Source organism: Camarhynchus parvulus, chromosome 20 (assembly GCF_901933205.1).
Source record: "Camarhynchus parvulus chromosome 20, STF_HiC, whole genome shotgun sequence".
NCBI lineage: Eukaryota > Metazoa > Chordata > Aves > Passeriformes > Thraupidae > Camarhynchus > Camarhynchus parvulus.
The window spans coordinates 5,786,819-5,810,565 of record NC_044590.1 but is presented as its reverse complement, the minus strand read 5'-3'; the positions used below and the strand labels follow the sequence as shown (position 1 = coordinate 5,810,565).

Sequence of the window (23,747 nt, the reverse complement as noted above, 5' to 3'; positions counted from 1 at the left end):
AACCACAAATTCATCAACCCCTTTCCAGCTTCTCTTGGAAACTTCCTCTATTTCAGTTCCACTATTGAACAAAAGTGGAAGCAGCACCAGACTAAAAAGAAAAGGTCAGGAAAAAGTTCCATTGTAGGCTGAGCTTTTGCAGCTCCCCCAGCCCATCAGGCTGAACCCACCCACACCTCCAGGTGGGAAAAACCCACACAGGTCACAAACCCTTCCAAGCACTCTCTGGCTGCAGTATCCTAGAGGATAGTACAGTTTTTAGAGGATATCCTAAAGAGTAGAGTATTTTAGATAGACACTACAGTATTTTAGAGGATATCCTACAGGATAGTACAGTTTTTAGAGGATATCCTAAATAGCAGAGTATTTTACATAGATAATACAATATTTTAGAGGATATCCTACAATATCCTAGAGGATAGTGCAGTTTTTAGAGGATATCCTAAATAGTAGAGTATTTTAGATAGATAACACAATGTTTTAGAGGCTATCCTAGAGGATAGTGCAGTTTTTAGAGGATATCCTAAATAGTAGAGTATTTTAGATAGATAACACAATATTTTAGAGGATATCCTCGAGGACAGTACAGTTTTTAGACGATATCCTAAATAGTAGAGTATTTTAAACAGACAGTACAGTATTTTAGAGGATATCCTACAATATCCTAGAGGATAGTACAGTTTTGTACTATCAACCACAAAACAGAAGGAAAAAGAGATCAAACCAACAAACAACGTGCATTTCTCACAGCTCCAGCCCCTGAAGAGCCCCAGATCCTGGCAGTGTTTAGGCTGATGTCAGGGAATGTGCCTTGAAGCCACTTCACCCTAAAGGATGGGACCTGTCCCCCCTGCCTGGTACCAAGCACTGCACCAGCTCCAAGCTGCCCAGAGAGCAAAACCCTGCAGAAATTCCCTTCTTGCCGTACCTACACATGCCCCAAAAGAGCAAACCCCTCCTGGGCATCCCTGCCAACCCAGCCCCGAGGGGAAGGAGGGAGGCACAGACCTGTCGGAGTCTCCGGCTCCAGCTACATCCTGGGACAGGGGCAGGAGCTGCCCTGGCGCCTCATCCGCTCCTCGGAGCGATCCAAGATCTCAATTCCAGCAGTCGGGAGGGATCAGGGAGGGGAGGGAGAACCGGGGGAGAGGGATGGGATTCCCCCACCTCCCTCTCCGCACGCACGGCTTGGCCCCTTTCGCGCCGCCAAAAACAAGCGTGGAAAGCAGGAGGCTGCTCCTATGGGCAGGAGCACACGGATTTTAGGGGATTTGCTAATGAAATAAAATGAAATCTCTGTCCGGGAGGCTGCAGGCTGATTTCCTAGAAGGCAGCAACAAGTGGCGGCTCCTTCCCACCCTGAGAGTGGCCGGGTGAAGTCAGCCGAGCCCCGCTCACTCCCATTGACAGCTGTGTGTGCACGGAGGGGGCTGCGCTCCCTTTGCTTTCGGAAATGAAGCACTTCTGCGAGTTCTGCACGGCCAGAGGCTGAATCGTGAGCTGGAGCTCCTCAGCTGTGAGATCCAGCCCTGCGAGAGGGATCCTCAGCGCCAGGAGCGCCTGGGAGGGACCCCCAGCGTGCCAAAACTTCTGCTGGGTGGATTTTGTCCTCGTCCCAGGAGGGAATGACTGACAGTGACATTTCTTGTTTCAGAGGGGCTGTCAGCATCAGTCTCCCATCACAACTGAGGTTTAAGACACTTGCATTGCCATTCAGCAGGAAACACGGATACCTTTGGAAGTGTCAAGTTAAATGGGAAAAAAAAATTCATAACTTAGAAAATATTTTGCCCATTAAACAAACCTTTGTTAGCTCTTTGCAGCTTTGTTTTATAATCTTGTAAGTACTTAAAGCATCACAATGTACAGACCAAAGGATAACGCCAAAAGGAAGCACTCAAGTAATAGAATTACAGAAGGATTTGGGTTGTAAGGGACATAACAGAGCATGTTATTCCAACCCCTGCAGGGACAGGAATTCCTTCCACTATCCCAGGTTGCTCCAAGCCCCATCCAACACTTCCAGGAATGGAGCAGCCACCATTTCCCTGGGCAGAAAGTGGGCCACAAATCTTCATAAAACCAAGCACAGAACATTTTGTACCCCATGGAGAGAGAGTTGTCACTGCCCTTTGTGTGAATACCACGAATTACCTCTTCTGTAATTCCTGCTGGCTTTCTGAGGTTGTTCAGAGCTGCTACAGTTTTCTCTAAAAGCAGGAGAAAGATATGAGCACTTATCTCCTGTGCTTCCAAGGAATTCAGATCCAGAATTAAAAATTCCTGCATTGACACAGAAAATGCTGGAGCTGTTTTCAGTGCTTGTGTTCAGGGTGTTGTTTCCTGACCAGCCTTTCCCAAGGTGCCCACACCATGCCTAAACCTTCTGGATTTGACCTTAGTGCAAGCCAAGCACCCTGGATTAAACCTTTGGGACATCACAGACATCCAAACTCTCCCTAAAGAGAATTTTAAAAGCAAAAAGGCAGATGGAGGTTGCTGAACTTGTGCACTGAATGCTGCAAATAACAACTGCGAGTTTGTTGAGGAGATGGTCTGGTTCCACTTAGGGGCTGGAAGGACCCCAGTTATCAATGCAAACATCTTGCCTGGACCCTGTTCCAGGAATTCTGTGCTCCAAGTTGTCCCATTACCTCAGCACCAGCTCTGGGGGAGCAGAAATCCCTTTATACCAAGGGAATAAAAGGCAGCCAGCAGTAGGGCAATACCTGATGCACAGCTGACACCAGATTCTCCAAGAAAGCCAACCCCATTTCTACACAAATCAAAATTACTATCTTTGGCCTTTTTGGGGTGTTTTTAAGGCTTGGTTTGTGGCCAAAGGAGCTGCACTGAGGACCCTGCCCTAAGCAGCAGTGCTGGCAATCATCCTGTCCATGCACAGCACAGCAGGCTAATCACAAACAGGATTCTCTGTGAACTGGAAAGAAGGAAACCTCCCTAATTTCTTGTTATTACCTGTTTTTCTATATTTAGTTCGCTTTCAGGGTAGTTTGCAAGGAATATTTTGCACTGGCTGCAAATACAGCCATCCTGCAAGCAGCAGGGGACAGGGGGCTGGATTTTGGTGGCTTTTACTCATTTTTGTTCCTCCCCAGAGCCAGATTCAGACCAGGACTCTTTTCCTTTCGGCCACACTCTGGTTTTGGTCCCTCCTTTACCCAGTGCTCCCCATTAGATTGGTAGCAGCCTATGATGTTGGGGATCTCTGCCTGCCTCCCTGCTGAGGTGAAGCTGATTAATGAAATTAAGCATTATTAAAGGGTGAGGGCACAAAAAGCACAATCATGGAAGTGTCCCCTTTTCAAGAAACAGCTGGGAACAGCAACCAGCCCTGGCTGCGAGCATGGCTAAGCCAAGAGAGTAGCAGGAGCCTTAGACTTTACAAGGAGCCCACATTCCTGTATCCATTTCCTTATTTTCTTGACAGAGCCAGTGGCACAGCTTATGGGGCCATCTGGAGAGCACATTGTGTTCTTGGGAGAGTGCACAGACAGCTCAGGGCAGCTCAGACAGACTCTCTTGGTATAAACTTCTTGCTGCTTACCAGCTTTGCCACCTGCCTCACAGCTTGGCTGGTGGAGGGCTTGCTCTAAGGTGGGCTCCATTAAGTGCTGAATTCTCACACTGGCACTGAAAAGGAGCTGCAGGAGCTCAGACACTCGAAGAACAGGTAGAGACAAATATTTCAAGAAGATAAAAGTCCAAGATTTGTCCATTTGAATGCATTTATTTGAAAATACATCAAAATGCCTGGGTAACACATCACAGTGAGTGGTCAAGCTTGGTCCCTCCCCACAGTCCATCCCTCTCTTTCCAAGCAGCAGTGGCAAGAAACTCCTTGGCTCATTCAATGGCTTCCATGACTTCCATCACTAGAGTCCTTGGTCCTGTCATGATGAGGCTGCTGATGGTCTGATAGTCCAGGTGCAGCACATACACCCCATTCACTGAGAACACAAACTGGCACACCTGCAAGACAGGAGGGACAGCTCACCTCCAGCCCCACAGCACCTCCTGCCCTGGATTAGCTGGGAATGCTGGCTGAGGTGCAAATAACTCATGTCAAAATCCTGGAAAGCCTCAAGCATCACCAGCCTGTAGCTGCACCAATAATCACAGTGCTGCAATCACCGTGTCATAAAAATGAGACCAAGGGGATTTAGGCTGTGAGCTAACAGAGGGGAAAAAAGACTCATTTATGAGCAGGGGATCATTTCACAGATGGAAATGAAACACAATATTAACATCCAGCAATTTGGTAGCAAATGAGATTAGGTAAGTAGAAATTAACTGGGCTCTTGAGTAAATGAAACAAACTCATCCATCCCCTTCCAATCCTGCCTGAAGCAAACAGGGAGTCATACTCTGCCTCTGAAAAATTCCATTGTTTCAAATATTCATTTGACTTTAGACTTATATCAGCTTTTAGAAATTATTCCCTTGCTGCTGGGGTTTCTGTAGGGAAACAACACTTCTTTCATTCATGCCTAAGACTGCACACCAAACTCACAGCCTGGGTCTAAAGTGAGTTTCAAGCTCCAAGTTCATTTCTCCTGAGCTGTAAATACTGGAAGTTACTTGATGAATCAAATCAAGGCATCAATTTGATATTATTAAAGTTTTGTGTGCATGGAAAACAGCTCAATGGAGAAGTCCATTGCTAATAGCAGGGAAACAAAATGCTCAGGAGCTGAGCATCCCAGAACTGTGATTCAGGACAAAGCTCTGCTCCTTCCCTGCCTCCCTGGGGTTATATAAAATCACTGGAACTGAACTGGGAATTCTCTGCTTTGTCTTTAGTAGCTCAAACCATTTTGACAGTTCCAAGGTCTGGCACAGGGATGGTTTATTTTTGACAGAGTTTTTTGAGTTTCAGCTGCCCACAGCCCCTGTGCTGCCTTGGAAAAGGCAAATCCTCCACTCTGCCTGCAGACAGCATCCCTCCCTCCATCCCTCCCTCCATCCCCCCCAGAGCTCCATGTGCCCATTCCACCAGTCTGATCCCCAGGGCAGGAGGCAGGACTATCATGGAGGATGTGTTCAGCCCAAAAAGCTCAAACAGGACACAGATCCTGTCTCCTGTTTATCCTCCATGAGTAGGAGGTACCTTCATCCCTGCAGCAGCAGCAGGTCCTCCTGGGTCCACTGCCTGGATGTGGCAAGGTCTTCCTCCTCGAACCACAAACCCCCAGCCCACTGCATCCCCCACAATCTGCAAGGAAAACAAAATTTCCCTTAAAAACCAAGGAATGGGCTGCAGAGAGGAGATGCAACAATTCCCAGAGAGACAGAGAGCTCATGATCCTAACCTGTTCTGGGCAGGAGAGACAAGGCTGAGCACCAAGTGAGATGCAGAACTGATTAATTGCTCCCTGCAAAGCTGCTTTCTATTTTTTATTAATTAATTAATTAATTTTTTAATTAATTCCCTGCCAGCCTGTGCAGGAAGGAGAACCACAGGCAGCACCAAGCTGAAGTGCAAGGCATGCACGTCGAGCATGCTTGAGAACATTCCCAGGGCACACACATACACCTGCTGTGCCTTTTCCTTGGCACAGCAGAGCATTTCCTGGGTGGCAGGGGCTGCTCTTGCCTGGGCACTCTGGTGTCAGCCTGCCAGAGCAGTTTGCTGTGGCACTGCAGCCCTCTGAAGCGCCCAAAAGAGAAAAGGAATTCCCAAGGGGCTTTGCACATGGCCCATATAAATAAATAACAGCAACTGCAGAGCTAAGCAGGAGGAAATGAGCCATGAGAGGCCCAGGCTGGCAGAGTTGAAGGGCAGGGCAAGAGCGTTCAGGAGGAGAATGAACAGCACTTCCTCAGACGTGCCATGCCAATCACCAGCTTGATTTTTCTTGCTCCTTCCCACCCCTTTGTACAGCACACTTAATTTGGGAACCTGATCCACATTTCCTGGTGCCAAACCAGCATGGCAAGGCAGCCCTCATGCTTCCTACACTGCTCTCTGTGAGACTGCCCCTTTCAGAGGTGGGCAGTGAAGGGGTGAGACACAAAATTAGCCAAGTGCAATAGGATCCACAGGGCAGGAGCTGCCTTGCAATATTTCCACCCACCAGTCCTACAGTTTTAACAATAATTTAAAAAGCAAAGCCCCAAACTCAAGTTGCCTGCAGCATCCTGGAGATTTGTCCATGTAAAAAGCCCAACATGAGGAAGGCAAGAGTGGCCCTTGGCTGCTCCCCCCAGCCAGTGCAGCTCCATCGGATGCTGATGGATCAAATCAACACCCCTGATGTGCAGAGGGACCTGAAAGATGCACAAAGCTGTGCATAAAGGGTGGGACAGAGGGTGGGTGTCACAGCCCCAAACATCACAAGACTTACTGATCCTACAGCTTGCATGGAGCTGGATGGAACGGAAATCACAGAATATTAGAATGGGTTGGATTGGAAAGGACCTTAAAGATCACCGTGTTCCTGCCATGAGCAGGGACACCTTCCACTATCCCAGGTTGCTCTAAACCCCATCCAACCTGGCCTTGGACACTTCCAGGGATGGGGCAGCCACAGCTGCTCTGGGCAACCTGTGCCAGGGCCTGACCAAAGGCAGAAAAATCCCAAAATGGGAGATTTTTTTCCTGGCCAGAAAACATTTTTTTTTTCCTGATCTACCTCATGGATATACATCAAGCTCTCAGAAGGGCTGAGCACATTTCCACCCACAAGAACGTGTGGAGACATTGACCCCTAGAGAGTCACCAACAAAAAGCCACGATGATGTGACAAGCAGTCAAAGCTTTAGCACAGAGAGGTCAGAGCAGCCAACAGAAAACCACCAAAGAGCAGGCAGGGAGCTGGGTACTGTTGGATTAGCAGTGCCACTCCCAATGGTCACTCACAGTCAGTGTTTTCTTGACATAGGGGGCCCCAGGGGACAGCAGCTCCTCAGTGGTGACGGGTCTCTTTAACACTAGAGCAGAAGGTGACAGATTCCATCAGAATCAAGGGGTTTGTACAAGAAAGTGCATAACAAGGCAGCCTGGGCATCACCCTGGGCTGGAAAACAGATGTCAGAACCACAGTTCCTGCCCACAGAAACCTCTGAGTTCATCTCAGTGGTTTTCCAAACACACACACAACTTTTCAAATCAAGGTGCAGAGGTGAGGCTGAGGGGCTTGATGGGTTTGGGCCTGGGCTTGAGCCCATGCCCTGAAGGAACAGATGTCTCCCAAACAACAACAGGCAATGCAGAAGCCCAGACCTGATTTGGGGTTGCACTCAGCCACAGGAGGGAATACCAAGGTAGGAGGAGCACTGAAGTAGGTGTTGGAGTTTCCAGAGAGGGAAGTGATGCTGCTCCTTCGAACTGCTGAGACAACTTTGATCTCCTTGTTGGTCTGGACTGAAAGAGGCACATAAAAAATTTTCTGTGTAAAACCAGACTAGTTTAAAATAACAAACTTCCCCCCAAGCCTGACCTGCATTTGAAAGGTGCATTGAAGAAGGTATTTGAGCTTAGAAAGAGTAGAACCAGCTTCAAAGAAAGATCAAGAGCTGATCTGATGCTAAGCTGAGTTATTTTCCTGGGACAGGGGGCCATGATAGAGACTGCCAGTGCATTGTGACATCCACCACAAACCACTGGGATGGGTGTTCACTTTATGGGGTGCCCAGAGGAACCTCTCAAACTCTGCTGGAGCAACACCCACATCCCTGGGGTACTCTGGTAATGTAATCCTTGCTTTCACACCCACGGTTACCAGAGAGGAAGCTGGTGTTGCCAGGCTCTGGGTTGAGCTTTCGGAGGCAGAAGGGGCTGTCAGGGCTCTCGGAGAGGGCACGGGCAGAGTTCTCATTGAGCAGCTCCGTCAGACGCCGCCGCCGGCGGAAGTTGATCCAGAAGTGGTAGAGGATGTCACTGTCAAAGAAGTGATGCCTGTTGGAGACTAGGAGAGAACAGGGGAGGAGGGAGAGGCTGAGGGGGTAGAAAAATAAATAACAAATATCCTGAGGGTGTCGTCCTGATTTTTTAAGTTTTTCTAAGCCTTCTGAGGCTTACATTCTTGTAATGAACTTCCTCACACACATTATGTAAATAACTTATTGTTTTGCATTCCTATATGGAAGAAGAGAAATTTGATAAACTGTTGGTTTGTCCAGTGTCATTGGAGAGGTGGCACTGTCACTCTTAGAAATCTATAAATGTTAGAATCAGAAATTAAAAGTGCTTTTTTTACCTTAAAAAAGCTGTGTATGCCTGTTGCATTATTTTGTGTCCTAGAGTGACACTGAGAGTCCGTCATTAGTTGTTTTTAATGCACCTGTGCTCTACTGCAGCTTTCCTGCCTGCAGGGAGGGAGGAACAGCGGGGCCACCCCCCTGGAGGTGCCATCTCCCAGGGGTGCACTCAGTGGCACAGCCCTCCACCTGCCCCTGTCCCAAGACACTCAGAGGACTCCCTGCCTTCCGAATTATAGTTTAATTATAGCAGATGGATAGGATCTCCAGCCAAGAGGAGCTAAACATGACATCCTCACGCCCCAGCCCTCCAAACCCAGGGGTGCAGCCCAGCCCTGTGGCCGGCGGCTTTGAAGAACTGAAGAGCAAGAGCTCAGATTTCATCTCAAAGCCTTTGTGGATGGTAAAGATTGCTCCAGTTTCAAAGGTCACCAGCTCCAAACATAGAACTCAAAGGCTCCATTGCCATCTCCAAGTGGGCACTTGACCAGCACTTGTTGCATGGCATGAATGGGGATTTGTTCCTGCAGAGCCACACTCGTCCCTCGCTTCCCAGGCTGGCTCACCATGCTGAATGATCCCGTGCTCCAGCAGGGCCCGGCCCAGCTCCACTGCCTCCTGCCTGTTCTCCACCTCTCCCTCCTGAATGAGCCAGTCGATCATCTCAGAGCCCAGGAAAGTCCTCTGGTACTTCACCGAGTTCTCCTCCCTCACCTTCAGGATTGACTGCTCCACGCTCACCAGCCTGGCACAGAGGTGGGACAAGGCTCCCGTGATGCCAAACATCCCTGCCAGCCCCCAGGGCAGCTGCAGCCGGGTGAAGCAAGGCCGAGGGGAGCGGGCAAAGCATTGCAGCCAGAACATTCCTGCCGGGGAGCAGCGGGAAGGGAGGGAGGAACCCGGAGCTGCAGTCGGGCACCTTTGTAAATCTTCAGCACAGCGAGGCAGCAGCTCCAGCAGAACCGGGCGGGCTGTGAGCTCAGCTAAAGACCGCAGGGAAAGCCAAGGAAGCGACTGAGTGTGGGTAACAGACGGCAGAGTCCAAATGCAAGGACAAGGTGGGTTTCAGCCAGCAGGGGCTCCCTGGCAGCGTGAGGGAGCTGAATGCGCTGTCTCCACGAGAGGGGGCAGCCGGCTCAGCCATCAGAGCGCAGGGATGCGCTCCCATCCCAGGGCGCTGCTGCGGACCGAGAGCGAAGCACAAGGGATGCGCATCTGGCAAAGGGGCAGGGAAACACCCAAAATCACCACCCGGCCGGATGGAGGACCCTCCTTCAGGGCCGGCTTGTGACTCTCGCTGCCAGAGTGGGGAGGATGTGAAGCTGCGAGAGGCTGTTAAAGGAAACGGGTCCAGAGAGTGGGCTGGGGTTAAACTCTGGAAAGATGGCTTAGAACCAGAAACAAGTGACACAACGAAAATTAAACACTTGGAGTTGGAAGGAGTTTCCTCTGCTCTCTGGGAATAACCTTTTCCATTATAAATTTTGCAAATTAGGCTAAGAAATAGCCTAATAGCCTAAATAGGCTAATAGGCTAAGAAAGGGGAAGGAACCCAGGCCCGCAAGGGTCCTGAAAGTCCCATACCTTGCTGATTTTGGTGGGACATAAGTCCTAACACAGCTAGTGGAAGCAGCTCACACCAGGAGGCTGGAAGAGCGCTGGGAATGGCCCCTGGATGTGCCCATCCCATGAGCACTCAGACTGCGCTTCCCTGCAGCAGATCCCAGATCCTGCACGTGGGCTGGAGCCCTTGGAAGCATCCATGAGTTCATAGCAAAACTCCAGTCCCATGCCCTGGTTGTCCTGCAGCTGTGGCAAGGCTCAAGAAATGCAGCGTTTCCCAGCAGGACAGCAGGGAGTGCAGAGAAGGAAAAGCAGAGCCAGGCGCTCCCAGCTGCAGGGCAGCAGCAGCCAGCACAGCCAGCAGGGCACAGCCCCAGTGCCCCAGGGCCAGGGGCGACTCACGTACTTCTCATAAAGGCTCTGCCCCCTCAGGAACACCTTCACGTCCTTGCTGAGGGGGAAGGTCCCGTCGTCCTTGCGGAAGCGGTAGAGCAGCTTGGCATCCTTGTAATCTGAGTGCTCGTCACAGACTGCAGGAACACAGGGCAGGGGTGTCAGGGACACACAGGGAGTTGTTTCCTGGCTAAAAGCTGTGAGGGTTTCATGCCACGTCCTTCCCTGTGCCCCTCGTCCCATGGAACAATCGGCATCCAAGCCCTCAGTCCCCAAAAATTACCGGCCCGTGAGCACCTGAAGCTCATGCTGCTGGGAGAGGTCAATCCTTGGCAAAGCTGGAGTTGGGAGTCTGCATTTTGTCCCAAACATTAAAATATTCATTAGAAAAAAACAGGACTTTTTTTTAAATTTAAGTATTAATGTTTCGGTTTAGACTAAAAGAGGACGAACAGAAATACTTCAATCAACTTTTTTTAAAAAGCTACAGCCACACATAAGCAGACTTAGAGGACAGAGGAAACAAAACCACACTGCACTCAAACCCCATAAAATCACCTCTGTCTATCAAAAATACTCATAAACTAAAAAAAATGGCACAAACCTTTCCACATAATTTTGTGCCAACCTTTCCCAATTCATTTGCATGGCAAACTGACCTCAAGAGTAACTTTCCTTCAAAGCCAGCTGCAATACAACTGGAATCATTAAATCTGTATGAAAAACCTGGGATTCATCTTGGGGATGGGCACACAGTCTGTAAATGCATGGATTTATAGTTCATGTAACCTCTAGCAAGTAAATATTTGGGATACCAAATATTTAAATATGTGAGATAAACCTGCCTGAAACAGACTCCTAGACTGCAAGTAAAAAAAACAACAACAACAAAACTAAAACAAAGACCAAAAAAACCTAACCCAAAAGTCATAGTTCAGCTCTTCAAAGTCAGCCTGCCTTCAGCTGCACACACCTGAAGCAAGAAGAAGAAATTTAAGTGGTAAAAAAAAACAAAAACAAAAACAAAAACCAACCAAGAAAAACCAACAAAAACCAGAATAAAGAATATACCTGGAAAGCAAAGAAAATTAGTCAAAGGGAAAAAGAAAAACCACAAATGTTTCCTCACTAAAGTAACACCATCCACTAGAGTGAAATTCAAAAGATTCAAGATACTTCTTGTGAAAATTTTAACTCTTTTTCATCCTTCTGAGCAGACTGGCAAAACCACATTCCCCTTCAGGTGAGCAGCAAAATGCCAAAACTTGTCAGATTATCTTGGGCTCATCATTCCTGCAGAGCAGCTGTCTGAGATGCAATCAGGACTCTAAAGCCTGTGACTCACCAAGCACGAGGGCACAATGAGAAAGTTGTTTTAACAACCTTTGTTTTAAGTGAAAGTTTGCAGCCTTTTAATCCCAAGGAGCATCTATTCCAAAGCCACTGCAACCAGGAATAGAACAAAAAATCCTACAGCACTGTGCCCATAGAAAACCAAAGCAGTTTTTCTATTTAAAGACCAATTTCATTGTGCTTCCAGTGTGTAACAGAACCAAAGCTCAAAGCACACCAGACAATTAAGAGGCAGCATGATGATCTTCATGAGATAATTATCTGGATGCCAGGGGAGAAGAGGGCAAACAGTTCAGGCAGACAATTGCCAAGCACCCAGCACTGTGCTGGCAGCCCTCTTTCCACAGAGCTAACAAAATTAATGGACACAAAGCAAGTTGGAAAGTCAGCTTCTGTGTGCTGCCAGGAATTGTCACAGGAGCAGGAGGGACATGTCTTAATATACAATCAAAACAGTGCTGGCACCCAGTGCTGCACAGGTTTAATTAACTAATGGATTTACTTGAAACTGTCAGCTGCAGAGATGGAAAAATAATCAGATGTAAGTGTTAATGGTTAACTGAGAACTCCCTGCTTCAGTTTTTTTGTGATAAAGCCCAGCAGCAGTTTATTTTTATTCTAGGCAGTTTAATGTAAAGGGCATTACCCTCAGCAAGGAGCAGATGGTAACAGGGAGTGTTTGCATTGCAGTGGTCAAAGGCAGCTATTTTTGGACCCCAGAGAAGAGGGGGGAGGAGAGAGTTTGGTTTGGTGTGGTCATCATCTGCTTCTGTCTCCTCAGCTATATCCTCGTGTGGCAAACCATCACCCAGCTCCTGTCCCAAAGCTCTGGGAGCAGGAGAGCCACAGCCCTTCCCACCCATGGCAGAGGTGTTGCAGGGCTGTTTGACAGTCTGGGGGTTTTGCTCATGGCTGGGCCTGAAAACCACATGGACAGGAACTGCTTTTTGCCCATCTGAAGCACAGCTTGTTTTCTGTTGTTATGTCAGGACCAAGGGCTGGACCTTGCTCTGCAGCACAGAGCTCAGTATGTGACCTGAGTTAATTCAAAACTCCTGAAAGTTCCAAAGAAATGTTAAAAAGAAAAAAAACCTGAGTACTGCTAAGAGCTGGGCTTGAGCATCAAGCTGCTTTTTCTTCACAGTTCCTTTTTTTTAATTCTTCCTTTTAAAATTCCTTTTTAATTAGGTTCTACAGACAAGGCTTTGTAATGGCAGCACACACTTAAATCCCAAGAGAGGCTTTCCTACAGGATTGCTTCACCTTCAAGTTCACAGGCGTCAGATTAAATTTTCCTTGGAGTGATGTGGACTCCAGAACCCTCTTTGTCTCAGCATGAGGAAACTGAGGAGTACTGGGATCTTATGGTGCAGAGGTGAAATGTGCTATAATTCAGCTTCCACTTCTGCGTGACACAGACATGAGCCAGACCAGCTGCTGTACAAACACCCACCTGCCTGGGTACAGGAATACAGGTCAGGTGTTACTGAGCTTGCTTTCAAAGAGGAGACACTTTAGATGGCATTTTACCAGTGCACAGCCCAAGCCCCTTCTCTGGTGTGCAGGGAACTCACAGGATCACAGAATGACTGGGTTGGAAGAGACCTTTAAGATCAGCAAGTCCAACCCAGCCCCAACACTGCAACTAAACCCTGGCACCCAGTGCCACATCCAGGCTTTGTTAAACACACCCAGGGATGTGGACTCCACCACCTCCCTGGGCAGCCATTCCAGGACTTCATCACTCTTTCAGTGAAAAACTTTTTCCTAATATCCAACCTATATTGCCCTTGATGCAGCTTGAGGCTGTGACCTCTGCTTCTGTCAGTGCTGCTTGGAGAAGGAGCCTAACCCCACCTGAGCACAGCCACCTTTCAGGAGTTGTAGAGGGTGATAAGGTCACCCCCGAGTCTCCTTTTCTCCAGGGTAACCAACCCCAGCTCCCTCAGTGACTCCTCACAGGGTTTGTGTTCCAAGCCCCTCTCCAGCCTCACTGCTCTCCTCTGGACATGCTCCAGCATCTCAACATCCTTCCCAAACTGAGGGGCCAGAACTGGACACAGCACTCAAGGTATGACCTCACCAGTGCCAAGTATCTGGCACATCGCCCGAAGCAACGCAGCTTCCCACCAACCCAGCCCCATCCAGCCTTCCCCAGCCTCTCCAGGAGCCCTCACCCACAGCAGGGCGGCACACAGGGACATGGCCATGTGACACACGGGGTGAGCAGCCACACAGCCCTCCCTGGGGGTGGCAGGAGCCCCACACACCGTGGTGGATGATGTAGTGGTCCATCAGTTTCTGCATGAGGCGGATGGCGGTCTCGCGGTCGGGCGCCTCCTTGTGCTCCACCAGCCAGTCTGTCAGCTCCTTGGCCACAAAGCAGTTGGGGTATGTGCGCAGGTGGAACCTCCTGTCCTTGATCAGCTTCCCATCGTGGAGACGGAGCCTGGGGGGAACAGCAGCCACTGAGCACAGCTGGGCTCTCAGGGGAGCTTGGGTCTGATGGCCAGATCTGTCCAGCCTGGAGAGACCACCCTGGATGTGCTGGGGCTGGTGCCAAGCAGCCAGGGACTGATCAATTCAACCAAACCCCTTGGCACTGCCAGACTGCATCAGCTAATCCCAGGGAGTCTCTCCACCATCCCCTCCCTTCTCCCCTCCTGCCACCACTCAGGTTGCCTGAGCAGATACAGTATTGTAAATTAAAGGCGACTCTGATGAAGGGGAGAGAGAATGATGCATCTGACTCCATCATTAGAAGGCTAGTGAATTACTTTATTATACTGTACTATGTACATTTCATCTAAACTGAATCTGCCATGCACTCTCTTGCTCAGAACTGTTCACCCTGCACTCATCTCTGACTCTCCCGTGACAGTCCCACACACACACACACACACCTGGCCCTGACAGGCCAAGGGAACAAAACATCCTCACTTTGGGTAAACAATCTCCATATTGCATTTTACTTTAGCACAACGCAGGCACAGCAAGCGAGATAAGAATGGTGTTTTCCTTCTTCTCTGCTTGTCTCACAGCTCCTCTCGGTTCACAGGCCATGTGAATAGCACAATACAGACTGACCCATACATGTATTTGCATTCTAAACAAGCCTCTAAAATGCACAGCAGCCAAGCAAAGAGGGTGAAGGGGGGACAAAACTCAGAAAATAAAAAGTACATGTATTTGTATGTACAAATAGCACATTTGTATTTGTATATGTCTCTTGGCATGGTTCTGTGTACACTTCTCCTTCCCCATGGCCACGAAGGCAGGAATAAAGCTGCCCCCAGGACAGAGCCTTACTCATAACTGCAGGTGGGAGCAGTAACAGGAGCTCTCCTTTCTCCTGTCCAAGCAAAGAGGGCCGGGTGGATCCCAGCACCACCTGATCCCTGTGCCCACTAACCCACAGCAGCAGTGGAGAACAATCCTGGCATTTTCTGGTTCCAGTTGGGACTGATTTGGACAGAGTTTACCCAAAAACAACCCTCTTCTCCCAACGACCCCGATGTTATGGCTGGTCTGCAGCTCTGATGGAAAGGTAGATGGGGGAAGGTTCCTCAGGTGAGCACAGCTTTGACTTTCAAAAAGACCTTAAGAACCGAGTGAGCCACAAGGCACAGAGTTCCTCTGTGCTCCAGCCAAAGCCAGCCCACTTTGGCAGCAGATCTGTCCAGGGGCCAAACGTTGCCCTGTAGCCATGACTGTTCCCAAAACACCAGCGCTGGAAAATGCCCAGTGTGTGCAGCAGGCTCTGAGGAAACATGTTAATTAAACATCTCTGTAACTGCAGGATGGTTTTTGTTTCAAATTATTCATCGCAATTCCCAGTTTTGCCCCAGGCCAGCGAATTTTACGAGGGCATTAAACACTGCAGCCTTTTGTTATTTCATGCCTCAAGTTCTTTTGCTATTTTTGCCTTTTGCACAAAACTTTTAGGTACCTCACAAGAAGTTTGAATGCCCTAAAAGACTCTCAGATAATGGATCATCCTATATTGCAGGATTTATAAATACTAAGTTCCTAAAAGTTTTACCACAAAATGTTTTGTTAGAAGAATAATTAGTAATTGATTGTTGCAATTAATGCTGAGAAGCTGACTGAAGTTTTCAGACCTTCCTGGTAATTAAAATACTAAACTAAAGATTCATGCAGAACCAGCTCCTGGCCTTGCCTTGCACAGACCACCCTCAGATCCTGAGGTCCATATCCAGCCTTTCACTCTTTACCTGGAAGGCTGATTCCCACATGTGACCAACACTGGTTCTGCAGATGGATTTTACCCAGAAAGAACACTCCACAGACAGCTGCCTGGCTATTTATAGAGTTTTTGTCTTTTTTCTTCCTTTATTTCATGGTCCACTGTCAAAATGCAACCAGACACAGTCAGCAGTGACTGCAAACAGAGGATCCCCACCCATGGAGGGAGACACAGCCAATTTTATGTTTTCTCTCCTTCACAATCACAAAGTGGGAAGGCACGTTAAAGGAGTATTTGGTAAAGATAAGAAATGTTGCAAGAGTGCTCTATTGCCACCAAGAGTCTACAGGAGTCTTTATATAGAATATATATAGTCTATATATATAGCAGTCTGTATATATACTATATATAGTCTCTCTCTCTATATATATATAGACTATATATAGTATAGTCTATATATATGGTAAACTCTGTCCTATATATAGACTATATATATATATATATATACTCACACATACCCCCTATACATACAATAATACATAGACCTCATAACACAAAGTCTGAATAGAAACTGGTTAGGAGAACACGATTTTCACTATTTCATTCCTTTTATTTGAACATGTTTCAGAATATATTAAAAAATGCTGAGATTTTGAAGGAGATAAATAAAATTTAAAAAGAAAATATTTTTAGGAAGCAATGCTGCTAAGGCCTAAGATTTAAAAATTAAAAAATACATTTATTCTGAAAATATTTGACTGGGAGCAACTTCCAGGGCAGGAATTAAGTGGTATTTCAGCACCTCTGGAGCAGCATCTTGGACCTTTAAGGGCTGTTTTAAACTTGTGACGAGTTTTCCCTCTGTCCTGCAGACTCAGGGCAGCAGAAGAGACTCGACTGGAATGTCCTTGCAGACTTTTCACTTTCCTCTTGTTTACTGTATCCTGTCAACCCTGAAGAGACAAACTTTGTCCTTCAGGCACAGGATGTAACAGCTCTTGTGTGATGTTACAAAAACAAAGCTAGTGAAACCATGAGCGGGTTCTAATCATGCTTCCAGATAAATAAGATTAAGGAAACATATAATAATATGCAATATTATGAGTTTTCTAGATGGCAAAATCCACCCTGTGGACATATTACTTCTTCAAAAGGAAAAAAAAAAAAAACCAACAAAAACCAAACCAGACTAAGGTCAGGATGAAACACTTGCTGGAACATGAGAATGGGCTCTTATGAAACACTCCTGGCTTGGCAGGCAGAGCCTCCACGTGCGTTTGCTTTGGGAAGGTTGTGTTGGATAAGCAAATTGTTTCTTTGTCAAGGTCACTACAAAGCCATCATTATTCATCCTGGGTAACCTTGTGGAAGGGGACATCCAAACAGAAGAGGAATAAACTCTCCCTCACCTCCCATGTAAACAAACCTTGAGCATCTCAAATGACAAGGTGGATCTTTCAAGGATATTAATTCCAGTTCACAGCGCCGCAGCAGCTAAGCACAAATGAGTGGCCTTGGAAAGATGCATCATCCAAAAGATCTTTTCTGTTCCTATCTTCACAGGAACAAACAAACAAAAAAACCCCAAAAACAAAACCACCAAAACAACAACTAAGCACTCACTAAAAGGCAGCAACAGACACAGGAGCATTTCTGCAAAGCAGCTGCTGCTGGAGAGGCACATTCAGGAAAAAGAGCTGCTGCAAACACTGCACATTTTGCTGAAAATGGGCTCAGCAAAGCCCACTTTGCATCACCCCCAGTCTGAAAAAGCACCAGTACATCTGGGGACACAGGCTTTGCACACCTGTGACAGCCCAAAGTGGTACTGAGATGTTTCATTTTCCTTTTATTTAAATATAAGTATAGGAAGATTAAAATCTCAAAAAGAAATCCCAGCAAGCACAAGTCCTCTTCCCAGTCCTCCCTTTTACCAGTGCTAGAAATTTAATAATTAGCTTTTAAAGGTTGTTCTGACCTTGAAGACTCATCTTTGAATAATGTTCACTGTTACATCAAGCAGTGCCCCATGATTCCTCAAGGAAGTCATGCTTTCCACAAGAGATCCATGTCCAACAGAGAACCACCAAACCTCCTCCAGACAAATGACTTTTGGGCAAGAATACAAATTTTGGCACATTCAGCCACACACCTTTAGTGAGCCCAATTTCCAGAGCATCAAAGAATGAGCACTTTATTTAACAGCATTTCAGTTTCAGTATCCAAGTAAAACATGCCAGCTCTGAAAGTTTTGGACAATGACAGAAATTGCAATTTCATTCTTTGTAGGGGAAAAAGCTTCCTTCTCCTCTCACTTTTCCTGTGTAAGATATAAATTTACTGTGTATATTTTATGTTTAGGAGTGATTAATGCAGCTGAACAGAGCTATTAGAGCACAGCTGCTTCTCTTGACCATGGGAATACCCAGATGAGAGTGCACCAGGGCTTGTCCATACTTGAGGAACTCTGATTACAGCAGGGTGTGAATGCAAAGCAAGGAAGCTGCTCCAGAACCTCTCTGTGCAGATAAGCCATTTGTTGCAATTAGAAGTGACTAATTGGGCCTCCCTTACAGAATGCCACCCAGGAATACACAACGCCCAGTAAAACCAATGTGATTTTCATGCAAGTTTTTATGTCTGACCCAAGAGGAATGACAGCAGACATGAGGAACGAGCCTGAGCCAGCAGCTCTGTCAGACTCAAGGCCAAAATATCAGTGAAAATTTTATTTTTGTCCTTCTGGTGAAGAGAGACTCAAAATACAAATTTTTTCCCCCTCCCTGGACCAGGCAGCTGTTGAATTAGAGGGACCCTGGCAGATAAACCCAAACCCCCCTGGCCAATCTCCCACTGATTCCTTCAGGATCCACTTCATTCCCAGCCATCCACACAGAGCATTCCTCCAGCCCTCGCTGTGCAGCTATTCCTGGCTGGGAAACACATCCTGACACTGAACAGACTCACCCCTCTGGCCAAACCAAACTCTGAGGCATTTGCAAACTTGCTGGGAAGCCAAAGAACTGTAAAGATGGAGCAAAGGTTTGTTTGATTTAATGTAATGGTGGGGAGGCAGGGCAGGAAGCGGGGAGCAGGGAAAAACAAATGTTTGATGTTTCGTGTGGATACAGCAGCGTTATTTGCTGATGGAGGTTTACTCAGTCAGGGCAGGCTCCTTTCCATGCCTCTGTATTCCACATCTGGGGAAAAGCAGGGGAGGACAATGTGGACATTTATCCCTGTCCATCTGCTGTTGTCTGACACATCACCCAGCCTCTCTGCCTCAGTTTCCCCGTTGCTCTCCAGCAGCTATCCAGGGAGATCCATACCACTCACTCCTGACCTGCCCAAAACACAAGGGAGAAATTCAAACTCTGTGTGTTCTGCCTCACTCAATTCTCCTTCCAGCCAGAGGTTCAGTGTAGGAGCAGCCCAGCTCCAGGCTGGTGTCCATCTCCTCATTTTCCTCCCCAGGTTTTACACCAACAGCTCCTTCCCATCCTTGTGCACCAGGAGCAGGCTCCTGCCCAGACCAAAGCAGAAGGATGCAACTGCTGCATGCCCAGCCCCAGCAAAGGACCCTCCTCTCCCTCACTGGCAACTCTCAGATTTTGGGAGCTCCCCAAACCAGGAAACTTCAAGGCACTGCAGCTATGGGGAAAAAAATAAAGAAGAAGAAAAAAAAAAAAAAAAGATGGATGTCCCCAAAACTACATAAACTTTGGGGTTTCTATTCACCTTTAGTCCAGTGTGCAGTGCACTGGAAGAGTTCTGTTCACAAACAAATTTACTCTATCCCCTTCTCATGCTTACAGTCACAATCACCAAATGGTCCAGGGTCTGATCTGCTCCTGTCCTGCAACAGGCATGGGGAAGTCACATCACCCCCCACATATGCAACACAGCTTTAATACATAGATGGAGTATTTTATTTTCTCTCTCAATGCCTGACCCCTTCCTTTGGCCTGGGCTATGCAGCTCAACTTAAAGCTCAGTCACTCCAGATAAGTTACTGGAAATACAAATATGAATAAACCTGCTCTGTCCCTTGGCTGTATGTTCAAGATGGGGCCCAGTCCTTAGGTGGAAATTATCAATCCTTGATACAATACAAATAACAAAGATAACAGTGCTCACTGAAAATGGACAACAAACCCACACCAAGCTAATTTTAGGGCTCTGATGATAGCACAGTCAGGCTCTGGACTATTTACATTATCAAGGATATATTTCCTATTTTCCACCCACATTTCATAACAAACTAGAGCAGCTCCAGATACAAATAAGCAAACTCCTCTAGAGCTAGGAAAGCCCACAGTCAGATGCTCAGAAGCAAGGAGGGCGTTCTGACCCCACATAGACAAGGAACACATTTTCTCAGCCACACATTGATAAGAGGATGGATTTCTGTCTTCTTAAGAAGAAAATCCTCAGAAACTGCTGAAGGCCTGGGACTACAGAAGCTCCCAAAAGAGACTTTCAGGAAAGGGAAGATCCAGTTCAGGCACGTGGAATGCCCTTCCAAGTCACCCTGAAAGCATCCCCAGAAGTGCTGCTGTCCTTGTCCAGGCAGGGTCAGGGGGTTGCTCAGTGCCACCGCACCACTCTCCGTGCTTCGGGGAAGGTGGAAAGGGACAAAAGAACATCTGTGGCCATCTAAACTCACCCATCAGTGCCCTGGTACTGGGGGTGAGGGGTGGGAGACGCCAGAGAGGAGCAGCAGGACAAGGTATAAGAGAAGAGGAGCTGGCTCAGCACCCTGGTGGATGAAGGAAGGATCAGCAGGCACCGGAGAGGGGGAAAGAGCTCGCTCAAGGATGAAGCTCTGAGCCTGCTGCTAACGGGACACAGCCCAGATCCCCGTGGGCAGGAGGACCCCGGGACCTCCTACCTCAGCTGCTCTCCAGCAATCATCACCTCGGCCCTGTAGTGCTGCTCCGTGGCTTTCTTCTTGAGGCTGCTGCTCAGGCTCTCCATGCCGGGCCGGCGATGCTCCCCATGGGCAGGCTGGGAAGATGCTGCTCCCCGCGCCGCTGGCCCCGGGCAGGTGAGGCAGCCCGGAGCTGCTGACTCCGGCCCCACGCCCGTTCCTCCTCCTGGGCAGGCTGCGGAGGAGGAGCCTGCTGCAATCTGAGCCCGGCTCTGCCGGCTGCTCCCTCGCTGCGAGCCGGGGAGGTGACCGCGATGCTCCCTGCGCTGCCGGGGATGGCTCTGGCAGGCTCCGGGCACTCACCGCCTGCAGGATGAGCCAAAGATGGACAAAGCGGTTCCTTCCTTACGCTGTAACCTTCCTGTGGGGGTTAAAAATGTGCTGTTCCCCAAGGCAAGCCCTGTGCCTTGCTCCCATCTTCCTCCCCGAGGGCTCTCTGCCTCGCCGCAGGTTGGGATGCATCCAACACCGCGGGCAGCGCTTGCTAAAGGGGGATCAGAGCAGCTCGAGCCTCCCTCTGTGCAGGTTGGATGGAGAAGCACAGGCTGTGAGTATCCAGATCCGGCACTGGGGAGGCTGGAGCTCTGCCGGTGCCAAGCTGACACTGATGCCACCTCTAAAATGTGCCTCTACCACTCATCATTCCCAATATCTGAGGAACTTTCTGCAAGGCCAGAGCTGATCTGAAAGTGATGGTGACCAGCAAAGAAAAAGGCAGAGGAAGTGGGATGTGGAGAGGGTTAATTACATCCATCACTACTGTCAGGTTCCTGTAAAATCATGCTTCCATCAGTTCAATCAGGAGTGAAAAATACTGCCTGGCACGGGGGACTAAACTTCAGAAACACAAAACCTGCCAAAAGAGAGTGTGGAGAAGATGAGTATGAGGGCAGGGAAGGAAATTTTATCAGCTAAGGAGGTTCTGCTTCAATTTAAGTCTAATACAGCATCAATAAACTAAGCACTGTCTTAATTAGCTCCTCTGTGGCAGTAATTCATCAGCTGGCAGTGAGTTTGTCGTTGTCTCCATCAGCACAGACTTCCAGGCTTACATTCCCCCATCCCATAAATGCTCCCAAATCCACCCACCTGGGCTGGGGGCTCGGGAAGAGCAGCATAAGGAGCAGGAGACACGGGGTAAAGGCACTTTGGTTTTCTTGTGGCTCCCTGCTGGTGGAGGAGCAGCAGAGGGAACGAGCGGGGCTGCGCAGAGCTCGGCGCTGCCGTCCAAGGCAAACAGCGGAGCAGCGGGACGGGCTGTGCCCACAAGGCTCCTCTGTCCGGGCTCTGCCGGGGCAGCTCTGCCCGTGTTCCCTGTCCAGAAAGGCAGAACAGGCTCCCCTTGTGCGCCCTGCCCCGGGATGGCTCCTGGAGCCCCCTCCGGGCTGGCCGAGCCGGGCTCAGCTCAAGGGGGCTCCCCGGGCAGGCTGGGCTGGTCCCTGCCCTGCTGCTCATCCTTCATTCCCAACGGGAACACAGTGGGGAGAGCCCCCCAAACCTGCCCATCCCGTCGCTCACTGCGCTGCTTCAGCTATGGAGAAACTGCGGCTGTTTTAATCATCATAACTATCTTCAATCATTGGAGAGTAACTATCTTCCTTAAAAAAAATATATATATACATATAGTAACTATCTTCCTTAAAATATATACATATAGTAACTATCTTCCTTAAAATATATACATATAGTAACTATCTTCCTTAAAAAAAATATATATAGTAACTATCTTCCTTAAAAAAATATATATAGTAACTATCTTCCTTAAAAAAAAATATATATATATATAGTAACTATCTTCCTTAATATATATATATATAGTAACTATCTTCCTTAAAAAAAATATATATAAAATAACTATCTTCCTTAAAATATATATATTATCAATACCGGATGTTATGCCTAAAATCTAAATTTATTTTAAAAAGGAATTAGGTAAATTCATGAAGGACGGGTCTTGGTATTGAACATGGAAATCCATGTGATTACTTCTGTTTTCAGTGATGGAAGTTACAAGAATTCTTTAGTGGAGAGCTCACTTATAATTTCTTCTCCTCTTTCCCTGATTTCTGGTACTGGTCCATACCAGAGCAAGGATCCAGGCCTGGAGGAACTTCTGCTCTCCTTCAGCTGAACACTCTGAATGTCACAACCCCAGGGCTTTTTACACTGACATTTAATGGGAAGAGCACCTCACCAATTCAGGACAAAAGGGATGTTCAAGCAAAACCCTGTGCTCACAGCACCGAGCTCTTATTTAACCTCAGCAGTGTCCTTTGCAGATCTGAGCTTTCCCCAAAGCATTTCGTTCCCTTTTTTGAAGGGAATGTAGGGAATACACCCAGCAAGCTGCTGTTAACTCCATCCTGGAGATGACAGAATTTCAGAAAAACAATCCCTAAATATGTCTCCCATCCATGGAGGGATTAATTAGATTGAATTAGTTATCAACTCAATCTGCAGATGAAAAGTACTTTCCCCAGCATGGCTTTGGAGTCCAACCTACAATGAATGTGCAGAGTCCCTTCACCTAGTTCTCCCCTCCAGAGGAACTGCAGTGTCAGAACTTTCTGTTTCAATAGATTAAGAAGTAGTTTGACTCATTAAGTGTTCAGAAAAGATAGAGACACCTCTGGGTACAGACAAATATCTTTGTTTTCAGCTCCCAACTTTGTTACGTCAAATAAAAGTTGCAGTACTCTTTGATTTTTTTTTTTGTTTGTTTCCTTTTTTCCATAGCAGGGCTGAGGAAAAGACAGGAAGAAATCAGATGAGTTTGTTTTAAAAAGCTGTAAAAAGATAAAAAAGCTGCTTATAAATCTTGCCAGGAGTGAGCACAGAGGACACTGGGAGCTGTCACAGCCATCCTTGTCACTGGCAGCAAAACTTTCCTTACTGCTTTGCCTAAATTTTGTCCTCTCAGTGGCAGTCAGGCCTGCATTTCCAGCAGAGAGCTGGAGAAATCTCCCATGCAGGGGAGCAGAGTCTGGCAAGATCAGGTGCAGATTTTTCCTGCTCTGAGCTGTACATCTGATGGCAGCAGGCTCCAGCCAGCCAGCGCTGCTCGCCCCACACACCAAA

General features: G+C 47.8%; 2 protein-coding genes across 2 annotated transcripts in view; both read right to left on the bottom strand.

The window, feature by feature from the left end:
• COL20A1 (collagen type XX alpha 1 chain) overlaps positions 1-1,246 on the bottom strand; it is a 53,217-nt gene extending 51,971 nt beyond the window's left edge. The window contains exon 1 of the mRNA XM_030963094.1: positions 1,009-1,246. The gene's annotated coding sequence lies outside the window, so the exon portion shown is untranslated. The remainder of the gene's footprint in view (positions 1-1,008) is intronic.
• A 2,562-nt stretch (positions 1,247-3,808) lies between these two features.
• On the bottom strand, positions 3,809-20,816 carry LOC115911874 (DEP domain-containing mTOR-interacting protein-like). Its single transcript, XM_030963142.1, has 9 exons — positions 20,631-20,816; positions 13,803-13,981; positions 10,193-10,316; positions 8,790-8,968; positions 7,746-7,931; positions 7,247-7,387; positions 6,884-6,954; positions 5,132-5,236; positions 3,809-3,993 (listed from the first exon to the last, which is right to left on the bottom strand). Exons 1-9 carry the CDS (start codon positions 20,714-20,716, stop codon positions 3,868-3,870), a joined length of 1,197 nt encoding a protein of 398 aa, XP_030819002.1. The 5' UTR covers positions 20,717-20,816; the 3' UTR covers positions 3,809-3,867.
• Between the last annotated feature and the right edge of the window lie 2,931 nt (positions 20,817-23,747).